At 50.0% G+C, this 15,732-nt stretch overlaps 1 protein-coding gene across 1 annotated transcript; it reads left to right on the top strand.

The window, feature by feature from the left end:
* Nucleotides 1-3,470: 3,470 nt before the first annotated feature.
* KLHL40 (kelch like family member 40) lies at nucleotides 3,471-14,874 on the top strand. The gene is made up of 6 exons (XM_032680531.1): nucleotides 3,471-4,882; nucleotides 8,773-8,933; nucleotides 10,752-10,859; nucleotides 11,923-12,108; nucleotides 12,713-12,859; nucleotides 13,642-14,874. Exons 1-6 carry the CDS (start codon nucleotides 3,737-3,739, stop codon nucleotides 13,751-13,753), a joined length of 1,860 nt encoding a protein of 619 aa, XP_032536422.1. The 5' UTR covers nucleotides 3,471-3,736; the 3' UTR covers nucleotides 13,754-14,874.
* The last annotated feature ends 858 nt before the right edge of the window (nucleotides 14,875-15,732 follow it).

The raw sequence follows: 15,732 nt of genomic DNA, 5'->3' as shown, positions 1-15,732 counted from the left end.
GTGTGGCTGTGGGTGGCTCAGCTCAGGTCCTTGGCTCCCAGCAGGACAGAGTCACCTCCCAGTGTCCAAGTGTGTGACTCACATGGCAAATCCCAGTGACTCTGCACTGCCCTCCTGACTTGGATACTCCAGGAGTGAAAATAGCCCATTCACTAAGGATCTATATTTACCCAGCAGCTGCATCTGCTGAAGCTGCCAGAAGGAGCTAATCTTAGACACCGACCCAGGCAGTGATCTGTTAGACACAGTTCAGGGGAGATCTTGGGTTTTACCCTCCTTTACCCGAAGTTGTCACCTCAGTGTCACTGCTCTGACAAGCCCAGGAGGTCTGGTGGGCCATGAGCACCCTGGTACTGTCTCAGCCAGCTCAGCCTTGCACAGGAGACCCTCAGCCTCACTGAACGCCACTCTAGAATGGGATATATCCACTCCTCATCTCTCTCCTGAAGAAGAGCATCTCATCATATCTGGTTGTTGGGTTTTTTTTCATAAAACTCACACAAGAAGCCAAGAAAAGCAATTATTTACTGCAATTACAAATCCCAATTAATAGCCCTACACTGGATGCTTTCTTGATCAGCCTGACGTGGCTACAATTCCTGCATTCACCTTCCTTGTCCTAAAATTTTGTATGGGAAGGAGTGATCCTGCTGCATCCCTTAGGATGCTTTCCATTATCCTCACTGTCATGGCTTAATCCTAGCTGGCAATTAAGTGCTACACGGCCTGTCATTCACTCCCCCTGCACCCTCCTCACCCCCATGGGGAGGAAAATTGGAAAGAAAAGAAAAGGTAAACAGGTAAACCTTGTGTGAGATAAGAACAGTTTAATATTCGAAACAAAAGATGATGATGATAATGATAATAATAATAGCAACAGAACCCAAGAGAAACAAGTGATGCACAATACAATTACCACCCACTGACTGATGCTCAGCCTGTCTCCAAACAGCAATTGGCCCCCTCCTGGGTAACTTCCACAGTTTTATGTACTGGGAATGGCACTCTGTGGTATGGAATATCCCTCTGGCCAGTTCAGGTGAGCTCTCCTGGCCATGCTGCTTCCCAGCTTTTTGTGCAACCCCTCCTTAGCAGAGATTGAGACACTGGTAAGTCCCTGACTTAGGGTGAGAACTGCTCAGCAAGAGCCAAAATGTCAGGGTGGTGTCAACATTGTTCTCATCCTAAATCAGAAAACACAGCACTGTAGCAGCTACTAAGGAAGCAAACAAACTCTCAGCCGACACCAGGACATTCACCTGCTCCCATGTCATGTTGGGGCTGTTGCCCACTTAGGAACACGCTTAATAACTGATTTAGTCCATTGATCATTGGAAATCAGTGGCTGTATCCTGGTCAGATCTGAGGGACACAGTGCTTGGGCTGCTTCCCCAAGCCTTGGAGCTGGTCCAGTTGCTGTGCAAAGTCACTGAAATCAGTGGAGACCCCAGAGCAGGTCTGGGACCAGCACAGTGCCCTTTCCCTGGGTGAACCACGAACCCGCAAGATACCAGAGGCCCACTAATGGGTCAGAGTTCCTCTGGGAAGGGATGGGCTGTAGCTGCATTTTAGCAGCAGCACCTTGTGATGCACAGAACACGGAGGCAAAAGTCAGGTGGCAGCACAACAAAAAGGAAAACAACCCGGGGCTCAAGGGAGATTAAAGGCAGAGGGAGGGGGAGCGGTGGAAATCCCAGCTGGTAGCACAACAACACAGGATTAAACCTGGGATAGAGCAGAGCTAATGCAGAGGGAGGGCAGAGGGGAGGGTTGGGGTGTCCAGCCCCAGATGTCAAGGGAGCAGAGAAAGATTTCTGAAGTTCGACCCAGTTCAAAGATCAGCACCCGGTGTTTGATCCCATCACAGATGAACAGCACAGCAGAAGATCTTATGATGTGAGCTCTGAAAACAGCTCGTGATTATTTTCCTGCTATATTGGTACCTCCCAGATGGTGCTGGAACCACACCAGTACAAAAGGGCTTCATACCAGTATAGCTCCCTCCCTCTTCCTGCTTATGCAGATGATCATCATGGCAATTTTTATAAATACATCCCTGCCAGGGTAAGGGGTTATGTGGCTTTAAATACACCAGGAATAGCGGCTAATATCTCTGCATAGGCTTAATTAAATCATTAATTAAATCTGTGCCATCACTGAGTGTCAGGCAGCCCGGAGGATCCACAGTGAAAGATAAAAGAGATTCATGTACAAGTTTTACTATAGGTATAAATAATTAGAGCTGCTCTGCTTACCCATGTCTGTCAAAAATAATTTGCTTCTTTGTGAGCTCCATGGGAAGAGATGGAGCTGGAGTGGCCATCTGGGGACCCGTGGAGCTTCCTAGACCTCCATAGGCATGCAAGAAAGACACAAGACCTGCTGGAGAACTCAGCTGTTCTGGATCATCAGCTCAGGTTGATGACCCAGCTCTGGATCATCAGCTCTGGATCATCAGCTCAGGTTGAACTGCTGTTGCTCTAGACCTCATCATGGGTGTGTTGAATCAGAAGAGCTCAGCAGGAGGCCCTCAATTTACTAGAAGGTACTTGTGTTTAGATGTGTTAATCTGTGAGCTGAAGCCCCTTGTTGCATTTCCTTTACTTCTCTTCTGCCTCAGACACTCTGTCTGTCACCAAGATGTGGAAAAGATGAATTTATTGATGACAAGGTGCCCAGAGACTGTGCCAGTGGGGCCCATGCACATATTACAGAATCACAGAACCAATTAGGTTGGAAAAGACCTCCGAGATAGTCAAGTCCAACCCGTGACTGAACACCACCATGTCAACCAGACCATGACACTAAGTGCTCCATCCAGTCTTTCCCTAAACACCTCCAGGAATGGGAACTCCACCACCTACTGCAGGGAAAGAGAACTATCCCTCTCCCCCAATTCTCAGATCTCCTCCTCTAGTGAGTTTTTTTAAGTAACTTCCAGCACAGGCCTCGTATCCCATACAGAGCTGTAAATAAACAGCCCTATCTCCATTTTCCACCCCCTTCCAGACTCCTGAGAAGTGACTCTAGAGGAGAATAAAGGACAAACCTGTGCAGCAAAGCATCCCTGGGAGGGAGCTGGCTGGAGCTGGGGATGCCACAAAGCCCACATAAGACGCTCCCTTAGCGCGTCTTTCCAGCTTTGACTTCACTGCCTATTTTTAGCACGCAGCCAAAGGTTTGGCAGTTTGGGAGCAGCCCCTTTAGAGCTGTCGGGAGAAAGTCTCAGCACTGCCGTCCGTGACCCAGAGGGCAGATTTGGGTGTTTGATTCACCCCGAGGCCGTTCCCCAAGCGCGGGACGGGTCTCGCGCGCGTCCCCCACCCGTGTCACGGCAGCGACGGCTCCCGCTCCCCCCGCGGTGACTCACGAGCTCACAGACCCTTCCTGAATTACTGGGGCTGGAATTACAGCTGTTCCCCCGGGGCCCCCCTCCCTTTCCTCCTCGTCCTATGTGTCATATTAAAGGGTGATCGGCTTACACATGCTGCAGTATGGATTCCTTAAGCTCTGCAGCGCCGGGTCTATATATAAAGCCCTGCCCTGGAAGCTGAAGTACACAGACAGCTGCAGTAGTAGCAAGAGATTCACATTCCCGGTGTGCCATTGGTCTGGAAGCAAGGGAGGCTGAGAGCCCTGCTTTGAGCAAGTTTCTTTCCCAGGGGCTCAGGTATATCCATAAATATATCTCTGTAAAAGAAGGACTGGGGGAAAGGACGAGCGGCCGCTCCTCGCCATGGGTTTGCCTCTTGATCAAGTGGAAGAATTGCGTCTCTACCAGCAAACTCTTCTCCAGGATGGACTCAAAGACATGTTGGACCACAATAAGTTTCTGGACTGTGTCTTGAAAGTCAAAGGGAAGGAGTTTCCCTGCCACCGGCTGGTGCTGGCAGCCTGCAGCCCGTATTTCCGAGCCATGTTCCTCTCGGACATGGAAGAGAGCAAGAAGAGGGAGATAAGCTTGGAAGACGTCGATCCGGATGTCATGGGCAAGATCCTCCACTACATCTACACCTCGGAGCTGGAGATCACGGAGCAGAACGTGCAGGACATCTTCTCCGTGGCCAACATGTTCCAGATCCCCTCCATCTTCACCGTGTGCGTGTCCTTCCTGCAGAAGAGGCTCTGCCTCAGCAACTGCCTGGCCATCTTCCGGCTGGGGCTGATGCTGGACTGTGCCCGGCTGGCCGTGGCCGCTCGGGATTTCATCTGCGACCGCTTCGCGCTGGTCTCCCGCGACGAGGAGTTCTACCAGCTCTCCCCCGACGAGCTCATCGCCATCATCTCCAGCGACTCCCTCAACGTGGAGAAAGAGGAGACCGTCTTTGAAGTGGTGATGAAGTGGGTGGGGACCAAGGACTGCGAGAGCCGGCAGAAGGCCCTGCCTGTCGTCTTCGAGAGCATCCGCTTCCGCCTCATGCCCAACGACTACATCAGGGACCACGTGGAGAAGCACAGCGTGGTGAAGTCCAGCCCCGAGCTCCTCAAGAAGCTGCAGATGGTGAAGGATGCCCAGAAAGGCAAATTCACCGTGGTGAAGAAGAAGAAAGTGAAGAAAACCAGTGAAAATCAAGCGAAGGATAATGTTGTCAACGGAGCAGTAGATGAGGAGGAAGACACGGAGGAGGATGCTCTCCCTGGGATCTTAAATGACACCATGCGCTTTGGGATGTTCCTGCAGGACCTTATTTTCATGGTGAGCGACAGTGGGGCAGTGGCCTATGATCCCAATGCCAACGAGTGCTATTTTGCCTCCCTGTCCACTCAAATCCCAAAGAACCACGTCAGTCTGGTGACCAGAGAGAATCAGATCTTCATTGTTGGAGGACTGTACTACAACGAGGACAGCAAGGAGGATCCCATGAGTTCCTACTTCCTACAGGTACTACCTTTTATCTTTCTGTTGTTTCTTGGACCACTTTGGAACACCACCAGCTTTTCTGTGTTGTCAGTAATATTCCTTGTCATGTGATGTTCGAATGAAAGTTTTAAGTGAAGGAGAAGCACGTGAGTTGCTTTACTAGAGATTCCTCTCCCCATGTTTTTAAGGCAGATCCCACTGAGGGGTGGTTCTGGTAGTAGAGGAAGGAGGGTTGAAGGAGCAGGTAACAGGGACAAACCTTCCTGATCCAAATCCTGAATAGGGCACTGTTTAGAGCAGTGAATTTGGTCCAGCCGTGCTTACCATGGGACACATGGAGTAGAAGGTTAGTGGTACAAGGTCTGTGTTCTGCTTTGTATCCCGTGCATTCCCTGGTCATGAAACCCCTGGAAAACTCAAGAGTGATTCTGCCAGGTGCCAGAAAACAGGAGCAGCAGCAGATACAGCCATGGAGCAAACACCCCAAGCACACAGGATGTGCCCCTGCCTGGCAACATGTGCCCCATTTCTAATGCTGCTCTTGCCCCTGGGGGTGGTTTTGGGTTTGTTCCAGCTCTCTCTATACCTTGGCCATTTCCATCCTGTCATGTGGGAACCACAATGTGATGTCTTTTGGGATACTCCACAAGGAAAGTGGCTGTTCCAGTTCAAAAGTGACCAAAGCTGTGACTGGACTGAGCTGTGTATAGGCAACCTGAGCCCCAGCCTGGGTTGTGACCCAAGAGCACTTTTCTTGTAGACAGCAAACTCAAGGTACCCTTCCTGCTGACCCTGAAGAATCCAGGAAATCCTCTGCTCTTCCTCCCATACCCAGAAATCCTTCTGTTCTTCTCCATGGTTCACATCTTTTGGGAAAAAAATAACATGTCCAGGCAGAAAGGGTAAAATGAGGGTAGTTCCCAGGCTGAGACATCCAGCCTTGATCCCTCCCTTGCCTTGTTGCATGGGTAGGTCTGTCCATCTGCATCATGTGCACAGAGACAGGCTTGTCCTCAGCTGGAGAGGGTCAGGAGGCTGTGAAATAAGCTGGAGCATGGTGAAGCCTGTGAAATAAGAAGCCAGCAGGAAGAATCGCCACCCCTAGAAAGCAGGATGGAGTGGGAAGGCTGTGGGAGTGCCAGGGATGTGCTGTTTGAGGCACAACCCTTCACACTGGGCAGTGGATAATGACAGAGGTGTGGCCAACTCCATCACTCACCTGTGCAGAGAAGGCAGATGAACTGCTTTGTATTCAGCCCAAACCTGTACCTGAAGGTCAATGTTCCATCAGTCTGGTTGTTGCCCAGGCAAAGTAGTTCCTTGGAGCAGAGAAGGTCCACCTTGTCCTGGGTTATTTCAGCACAACTGAAACAAGCAGGTCAAGGGAAGGGATTTTTTCTTTGCCTTCAGTCACACACTTGTGAGGCCACATCTGGCTGCTGTGTCCAATGTGGGGCTCCCCAGTATGCAGGAGACGCTGAGGTACTGGAATGGGTCAGCAGAGGCCACCAAGACGGGTAAGGCTGCAGAGAAGGAGGTAGAAGAAGAGTCTGAGCCTTGTGTGATGATTCTGGAGAAGGGGGAGGGAAGATCTCATTGGTGTCTGCAGCTCCTTATTTTGAGAAGGCACGGAGGAGAGATCCATACTCTCCTTGGATTTGCACAAAGGTGGGACAAGAAGCAATGGCCACTGGGAGCAGGAAGTGAAATATCAGCTTGCTGTGAGGAAAAATCTTCCCAAGGGGGTTGGAGTAGTACAGGAGCAGGGTCCAGAGAGGTCACAGAATCTCCATAGAATCATAGAATGGCCTGGGTTGGAAGGGACCTCAAGGATCATCCAGTTCCAACCCCCTTGACATGGGCAGAGACACATTCCACTAGACCAGGTTGCTCTGAGCTCCATCCAATCCGGCCTTGGACACTTCCAGTGGGGCAACATCCTTGGAAATATTTCACATTTGATAGCAAAAATCCCTGGCGAATCCCACTCTAACCCCAAAACTGAGCCTGCTTGAACATGGGGGCTGGATGAAGACCTTTGGAAGTCCATTCAACCCGAAGTACTCTGTGGTTCTAAGCTGCAAACAGCAAGATTTCTACATTCAGCTCCCAATTTGCCACTGACTCAGTGGCAGAGGCTTTGGGCATCATGGGGGCATTTTTAGCTCCTTCCACACAAGAAGGGGACAGTGGTCCCTCCACACCTCACTGTGGCACCTGTTCTTGGGAGAGTCCTGGGCTTGGAGAGTGCCATCAGTTTGCAAAGGTGTTATTTATTGCATCAGTGTCATTATGTAGCTCATGGTTCCTGTGTAAGGGTCTTTTGAGCCTTTTTTTCCACCTGAAATGACAGATGTAGACAGGTACAAACCCTTGAACCACTGTGTAGCAGCTCCCTTCACCTTCTGACTGTTTCTATCCTCCCCAGTTTCACATTCCTCCCCTTAAAGCCAGGACTGCCAGGTCAGGGATAGTTTAGATTTAAGGACAGGCACCAAAATATAAAAATACTGATAAATCCCAGGGGCCTTGCAGATTTTGGCAGGAGCAAAACGATTCCATTGACATCTCAGATGGAAAAGGGTGTCCTTTCTTTGTCACTTGTAAGATTTATGACTTGTAAACAATGCTGAGCCCATCAAGAAGGAGGAACTATCCTGATGGCTGAGCTGCTCGGGTTTGCACTATAAATAACACAAATGTGGACAACAGCTTCAAAGGAGACCAAAAACCACAGGCACCCAGCTGAGGCCAAGCTTTGGAGCCAACCCATCAGGCTGAAGCTCTTTGGCCTGAGCCCACAGCAAACAGTGCTCCAGGCAGTGCAGCATCACAGCTTCATCTTGCAGAGTCCCACAGAATTGGCTGCAAGACATCCCTCCCTCCTCTGCTACCAAGCTGCATCAAAAATTTCTGCCCCAGTTTACAGTTCCCATCAAACCACAGTGCTCAGAGAGCCCTTTCATATTTTTTTTTTCTGGTGGGAGATGAGGCAATGATCTGCAGATGTCCAAGGATCTGGTGACCTGATCCAGCAACACTGGATCAGCTCTCTCATCTATCAGATGGCTCTGACACACTGTAGCTGTGTTGCCAACACTGTTGACACCACGCTGTTGCCTGGCAGAGATGGAAGATATCAGGGTGCCCTACAACTGAAAAGGTTTGGGCAAAATTTCTAAAATTGAAGTGCTTCAGCTCCTTCAGTCCCAGGAACTGTCCATTATAGGTCCAACACGGAATTCTTTCACCCAAAGATGAACCAACCTTGTTCCAAGTTCCAAGTTTGAAGAGGAGGCTCAGGGCAGACCTTGTTGCTCTCTAAAACTCCCTGACAGGAGGTTGTAGCCAGGTGGAGGTCTGGCTCTTCTCCCAGTGGACCAGAGACAGGACAAGAGAAGATGGTCCCAAGCTGTGCCAGAGGAGGTTCAGGTTGGACATCAGGAGGAATTTCTTCCTGGAAAGGGTGGTCAGGCATTGGAAGGGGCTGCCAGGGAGGTGGTGGAGTCCCCATCCCTGGAGGTGTCCAAGGAAGGACTGGACCTGGCACTCAGTGCTCTGGGCTGGGAGACAAGGTGGGGATGGGTCACAGGTTGGACTCTGTGGTCTCAGAGGTCTTTTCCAACCTTGATGATTCTGTGATTCTATAAAGTCAAGGTTTTGGTAAACAGAGCAGAACAAGTTCATACTGGCCCGTCTCTTGCCATAAAAAAATATATCACATGGTACAAGACTTGGGTTTGCTCCAAGATCTCCCATCCTGCCCCAGCTGGAAGGGCACAGGCACACTGTACCATGGGGTGACCAAGCAGCCCCTGGGGATGGACTTTACCCTCAGCCTGTGGACCCTGGCTTTTGCTAAGCAGAGGGGCTGGGTGATCACACACTAATGGCCATATGTTCCCTTCCAGTACGACCATCTGGATGCAGACTGGCTGGGGATGCCCCCCCTGCCCTCCCCTCGCTGCCTCTTCGGCCTGGGAGAGGCGGAAAACTCTATTTTTGTGGTCGGAGGGAAAGAACTGAAGGAGGGGGAGAAGACCTTGGACTCTGTGCTGTGCTACGACCGGCTGTGAGTGCCCGCGGGCGGGGAGGGAGGGGGTTTGGAGGAGAAGGTGAAGCAGCTGCCTGAAAAAAATGACTCCAGGTCTCCAGGGGTCAAAAGGTTTTGGAGGCAGGGCTTGAACTCTTTATCTCAATGCTGGGACTGTCCTGAGCTGTGCCCTGAGGCCCGGAGCTGTCACACTCCAGCTGCTGTTGTGATTGAACCTCCTGGAGATGGAAGCTTTAATGGGGATGGTATGATATCAGGGACTGATATCAGTAGATGATCATGTGAGACCTGTACAGGAGGAATTTTTCCCTCTGCTCTTGAAGGTTCAGTGGCATTCGCTGGGGTCTCACCAGAAGTGGTTTGAAAGGGAAAGTTGGTTTTTAAAATGTTCAGACGCGGCACTGAACGGCTCAACCTGATTGATGTCAGGCTTAATATCCACTCATTTTTGGACAATGGGCTCTAACCCATGCTGGGTCATGAGCTTTATTAAAAGGCACCATCCTGTTCTGCTCTCAGGAGACAGAAACATCCAAAGCCTGCCCCAACAGGAGGAGTAGGAGGTGTCAACAAGTCTTTATTTTATCTATATTTAGATATGTGTGCTCCTAACTCTGTTTTTTAGGCAGAGGTTTGAAACCAGTTTCATTCCCACAGAAAAGGGGATTTATCTGCCCCTGCAGGCTCTGGGAAAGGGTGTCTCTGCCCCTGCTAAATGCTCAGGGGGTGGTTTGAATATCCATTTGAAGCTGGTGGAGATGTGATTGGCACCAGTTTATCTCTAGTATCCTTTGGTTGATATTATTCTGGCATTATTTTGATTGGCAGCAGCTGAACATGAGCCCATGTGCCCAAAAGGTGGGCAAAAAGGCCAGTGGTATCCTGGCCTGTATCAGGAACAGTGTGGCAGCAGGGCCAGGGAAGTGATTGTCCCCCTGTGCTGGGCACTGCTGAGGCACCTCAGACCCTGTGTTCGGTTTTGGGTCCCTTGTGACAAGAAAGATTGAGGTGCTGGAGCACGTTCAGAGAAGGGAACGGAGCTGGGGAAGGGTCTGGAGCACAGGTCTGATGAGGAGCAGCTGAGGGGGCTGAGGGTGTCTGGACCGGAGAAAAGGAGGTTCAGGAGGGACCTTCTTGCTCTGCACAACTCCCTGACAGGAGGGGGGAGCCAGGGTCGGGCTCTGCTCCCGGGGAACAAGTGACACTATGACAGCAAATGGCCTCAAGTTGCACCAGGGGAGCTTTAGATCGGATATTACGGAAAATTTCTCCACTAAAATAATGACCAGGCAGTGGAACAGGCTGCCCAGGGCAGTGGTGGAGTCAGCATCCCTGGAGGGATTTAAAAAACGTGTAGATGTGTCACTTGGGGACATGGTTTAGGGGTGGACTTGGTTTTAAATTTTTTCCATCATGCAGGCTGGTAACGCTTGTAAATGAGGTGAGGCCCTGGGAAAAGTGGGGATGTGTGTCCACAAAGCTCAAGAGGACGGGGAACTGCAGAAAACAATAATTACCATAAATATTCTGCATATTTTATTTCCTTTTTTTTTTTTCCCCCAGGACCATGAAATTTACTGGATGAACCTTATCTCATTGAATTCTATCTCATTATGTGGGGTTTTTGGGGTTGTTCTGTGCAGAACCAGAAGTCAGATTTGACGATCTCTGTGTGGATCCCTTCCAGCTCAGGATATTCCATGATTCTGTGGAAACCTTGTGTTTTTGAGGCTGAGTCAGGAGCTGTGCTCACATCTGAGTGGTGAAAGTGCCACGTGCTGTAGTGTCACCTACCAAGCCACAAATCCTTTTGCTTCCCACCTTTCTCTGATCCAGGTCCTTCAAGTGGGGTGAAGCTGATCCCCTCCCCTACGCGGTCTATGGCCACGCCGTGGTGTCACACAAGGACCTTGTCTACGTCATTGGGGGCAAAGGAAGTGACAAGTAAGTCAAAAAAGCAAGAGGAATTCAAGGATTCACTTCCTGAAGGAGTGAGAATGCAGAGCACAAGTTGGTACCTCCCCAACATGGGTTAAGGAGGGTGTGAGGGATGTGGATCCTTCACTCCCAGGTCACCCCTGTGCCTGCCTGCAGGCCTTCACAAGCTCCACAGGGACATCAGGGAGATGGCAGTGTCCTGGCAGGAGAGGGAATGTATTGCCCCATCCCTGGCCAGGCTGGGTGGTGCTTTAAGCAAACCTGGTCTGGTGGGAAGTGTCCCTCCCCATGGCTGGGGGGTTGGAATGAGATGAGCTTTAAAGATCCTTCCAATTTAAACTGGTTTATGATCTACGATCCTCTTTACTTACAAAAAAAAAATAAATGTCACAGTGGAGAGAAAGAAACCCCTTCACATAAAGGCTCTCCTGTCTTGGACCTGTGGAGCAGAGTGGTCCCAGGAGTCAAATCCAGAGGTGTATTTGCAACAGGAGTGAAAAACCTCATCCAGCCTACCCCACATCCTGCCCTCCTGGAGGAGACAGGCTCAAGCAGGAGAAACCTCTCTTGGGGAGCATTACAGAGCACGAGTATGACTGTTTGCAGGGCAAACATGCCATAATCTGGGAAAGGTAGGAAGGATTGTGGTCTGAAAGGTGTGAACGTGCCTCCACTCACACCTCACACCAGCAGTCTGGGGACAGGGACATTACTGATGATATTTCACATCATCAGGGTGGATCAGGAGCACTGGAACACTGTCTGGATGGCTGTGTGTGAGCTCCTGAGAGGCTCTTGGCTACATGGACCCATATCCAGGGTTGTTAGCACATGTGGAGCTTTCAGGACTCCCACCCAAAGTGGGCACAGAAGGAGGGGATATGTTACACACACGAGTGATGACTCCAGGCATGGACACCCCAAGTGTCCTCCATTTGTGCTGATGTGGAGCAAAACCCTCTCTAGAGACCCCACGTTCTTCCCAGCAGACACCCCAAAACTCCTGCAGTGCCAAAACCACCCCTTGGCGGGCGATTGACGCTCCTTTTCCCCTCTCACCTTTCTCCAGGAAGTGCCTGAAGAAGATGTGTGTCTACAACCCATCCAAGTTTGAGTGGAAGGACATGGCTCCCATGAAAACTGCCCGCTCCTTGTTCGGGGCCACCGTGCACAAGGACAAAATCTACGTGGCCGCCGGTGTGACCGACTCCGGCTTGACCAACTCGGTGGAAGTCTATGACATTGCCACCAACAAGTAGGTCCTGAGCACACCTCGGGGTGTGATTACACCAGGAGCAGCTGCCAGGTGTACACTGACCAACTCACAGCCGTTCTGGAGTCTGCCTGTGACTCCTGATTCCAGTTCCTCCGGTCTATATGTCATGGCAGGGGAGCTGGAAATAGATAATCTTTAAGGTCCCCTCCAAACCAAGCCAGGGCCTAGGATTCCTCAGAGAGCTGGGCATCACCAGTGTCACTGTGGTTGGGCTGTGGATCATCTCAGGCTCATCTTTAAAATGGTTTCACCAACTGGTGCCATCCCTGCGGGGCTGTAGCTTCCTCCTGGCAGCTTCACCCAACGCAATAAACTCTCTGATTTTGGGTGGCTCTTGTAGCACTGGGACATTCTCCCAGCACTGGGACATTCTGATCCATGCCCAATGTGCTTCACAGGCCATGTACTCAATGCACAATGAAGTTGAACCGTGATGATGGAAACAGCTGTCTCTAAAACCAGCCAGGGTATGATCCCATCCCACGCAGACCTGCACAAGTTAACCTGTGAACTCAGTTGTTGATTCCTGATTTGCTGGGGGTAGCCAGGCTGCTCTAACATGTCCCCTCTCCTGATGTGGCAGGTGGGACACGTTCACAGAGTTCCCACAGGAGCGCAGCTCCGCCAGCCTGGTCAGCCTGTCTGGGGTGCTCTACCTGCTCGGAGGGTTCGCCACGGTGGAGACGGAGTCGGGAGAACTGGTGCCAACGGAGCTCAACGATGTTTGGAGGTGATGGTCTTCCCCAGGGCTGTCCAAGGCAGCATGGGAGGGATGTTAGTGATGGAACAGATGGTTTCTGCCTTTCTTGGTGCCATCAATATGAGATGGAGGTTGCGACCCCGGCACAAGGCTGCAGGCTCAGCACAGGGTCTCTGGGTGGGGAGTTTGCCCTGTGCTGTGCTGGAGGGCACACTGGGGAGCTCAGTGATCTCTCCCAGCCTCAAACAGCAACATACCAGGGAAAACTCTTCCTTTGGCTTTGTTGCTGAGTTGACATTTCGCCTGGAGCTGGTTCCAGCCTCCCCTTTGGTGTGGAGCAGCATCTGTGCGATGCATCCTCTCCCTGGGAACAGCCAGTGCTGGGGCTGGGGAGCAGATAGTCCTGGCTAGGAAGCAGATAGTGTTACACGTGAGCAGAGAAGAGGGCAGGAAGCACTCTGTGACAGCTGCTCACACAGCATTAGCTGCTCCTGTCTCTCATATCAGTGCTGCAGCACCCTCAGCAGGAACCTGCTGTCCTTCACCATGGATGTTCCATCTTGGTGCCATCAAAACGTTTCCTAATGAAAAAAGCACCCTCTTCCCTGTGAGACCAGGTGCTGACATCCACATTCCCAACCTGGCATTACAAACCAGGGCTGAAAGTCCCCACGCAGCCCCCACAAGATTCCGGTGGCCAAATAATTTCCTGTGGGATGTCACGCCCTGCACCGGGGCTCCCTCCACCGTGGAGAGCAGCTGAAAGGAGGGAGAGGAGACACTTTCCTCACTGTAACTCTGTCTCTCCCTAGGTATGATGAGGAGCAGAAGAAGTGGGAAGGGGTTCTCCGGGAGATCCAGTACGCCTCCGGTGCCACGTTCCTCCCCGTGCGCCTCAATGTCTTGCGTCTCACAAAGATGTAGGGATTTGTCATTTTTCCATGGGGGGGTGGGGGCCTGGGGCAAGGAAGGATGGGGGGGGAGAGAGGTGATGTTTATCAGGGATATGGCATCTGGATGCTGTGTAGGACATTGCATCTGTGATTGGGACTTTTTTACTTAGATGGGAAACGGGGAAACGATCTTGAAGCTCTGTGGGAATTTAAAGATGCTCTCAAGGTAATTAGAGGAGGGATCTGGAGCCTGGAAGGAGATGGGAGAGGCTGAGAAAAACAGAGCAATGGGTTATTCCTGTCTCAGTAGACAGGAAAAATAGAAGTTTCAACTCCTTCTTCATGTTTTTCCCCATCTTTTCAACTGCTGTTACACCTCCCTTACCAGGCAGAAAGCAGGTCCCAATGGACTCAATTAACATTCCCCAGGGAAAAGGGTCTATAAAATATTTCCCCACCTAAGCTGTGAGCATCGTGCTAGAGACCCCCTTGGAGAGGAGAAGGAAGGGTCAAAGTCAAGTGGTACAGGAGAGACCCGGGTGGAATTTGATGAGTTCCTGAGTGATGAGGGTTGTTGGGATGAGACAGTCAAAAGGAACGAGCATGTGAGCAGCAGAAATGCTCTGAAAGTTGCAATGAGAAGAAAACAGTCAAGTAATCTTAGTTCCTTGCCTCCACTTGGACTTTGGAGTGAAGAGAGGCTGGGAGCTGAGTCTGCAGGAGGGGAGGAGTCATGCAAGTAGTAGGGTGGGAGAGGGGGAGAGATGGGCAGGGGAGGCCCTGTGTGCTCATCTCCTGCCTTTTACCTTCCACATCTTCAATCCCAGATCACAATGTCCTCACCTGTGGATGGACAAGCACTGTTTTTTTAGGGAAAGGTTTTATATTTTTGCTCTTTCTCTCTTCTTTTTAATTGTCAAACCTTTTTTTTTTTTTTAAAGAGTATTTCACTTTGCAGATGTGTTTGGCTCAAAGAGAGCTTCCTACAAGTGAAAAATGCACATTTATCTTAAAGTTATCCATAATGATGTTTTGATAGAAACACTACTGTACTGGCAGCAGGACAAAGATCTGCTAGAGCAAAGATCTCCTGATGCCCACACCACCTGACCACTGGTTCATTTGAAAATAAATGTGACTATTTCAAAAGAAGTCCCCTGTGTTTGTGTGTTGGGAGAGCTGAAACTGAACGTTCACAGCAACCAAAGACCAAACAAAAGTTGTGATGAACACACCCAGCCCCATCTCTTATTGTGCTTATTTTCCCCCATTTGAAAGCTGAAACTTTAACTTTGTATCCTTAAAGATCTTTTCTATGGATACAAGGACTAGAAGCTAACCTAGGAGTAGAAGGTAGATGGATATCTACAGGGACAGGCTGAGAGGAAACAGCCTCAAGTTGTGCCAGGTTTAAATTGGGTATCAGGGGGAAAAAATTTCACAGAAAGGGTTGTAAAGTGTTGGAACAGGCTGCCCAGGGAAGTGGTGGACTCACCATTCCTGGAAGTGTTCAGAAAATACTTGGATATGGCACTTCAGGACATGGATTAATGGTGAACATGGTGGTGGTGTTGGGTTGATGATGATGATCTTTAAGGTCTTTTCCAACCTTAATGATTCCATGATTCTATGATCTCGTGATACCATGAATAGGGATGATAATCAATAATAAAAATTAAAAAAAAAAAACCAAAGAACAAACACAAACCTTTCAAAATAATTTCCTCAAAGTGGTATGAAAATTCTAGTGTTACAAATCATACCTGGCTCATTCATCTGGCTCAAAACGTGGGCATGGCATGGAGAAACTAAAACATGTTTGGAAGGAAAGAGAAGTAAAGCGACCAGAGAGAGCCTTGTCCTGGTTTCATTTTAAGGATTTAAAAAAGTTACAGGATAAGCTCCTTAGAGGACAATCACATCAGAACAGTAATGAAGTCTTTTCACAAGAAAAAGAAATCCAAGGTGACTGGCTGTCACAAAATAGCTTTAAAGAAAAAAAAAAAAGGA

The sequence above is a fragment of the Chiroxiphia lanceolata genome, chromosome 1 (assembly GCF_009829145.1).
Source record: "Chiroxiphia lanceolata isolate bChiLan1 chromosome 1, bChiLan1.pri, whole genome shotgun sequence".
In the NCBI taxonomy this organism is placed as follows: Eukaryota; Metazoa; Chordata; class Aves; order Passeriformes; family Pipridae; genus Chiroxiphia; species Chiroxiphia lanceolata.
The sequence above is the reverse complement of the archived record's forward strand: the minus strand, read 5'-3'. Positions and strand labels throughout refer to the sequence as shown.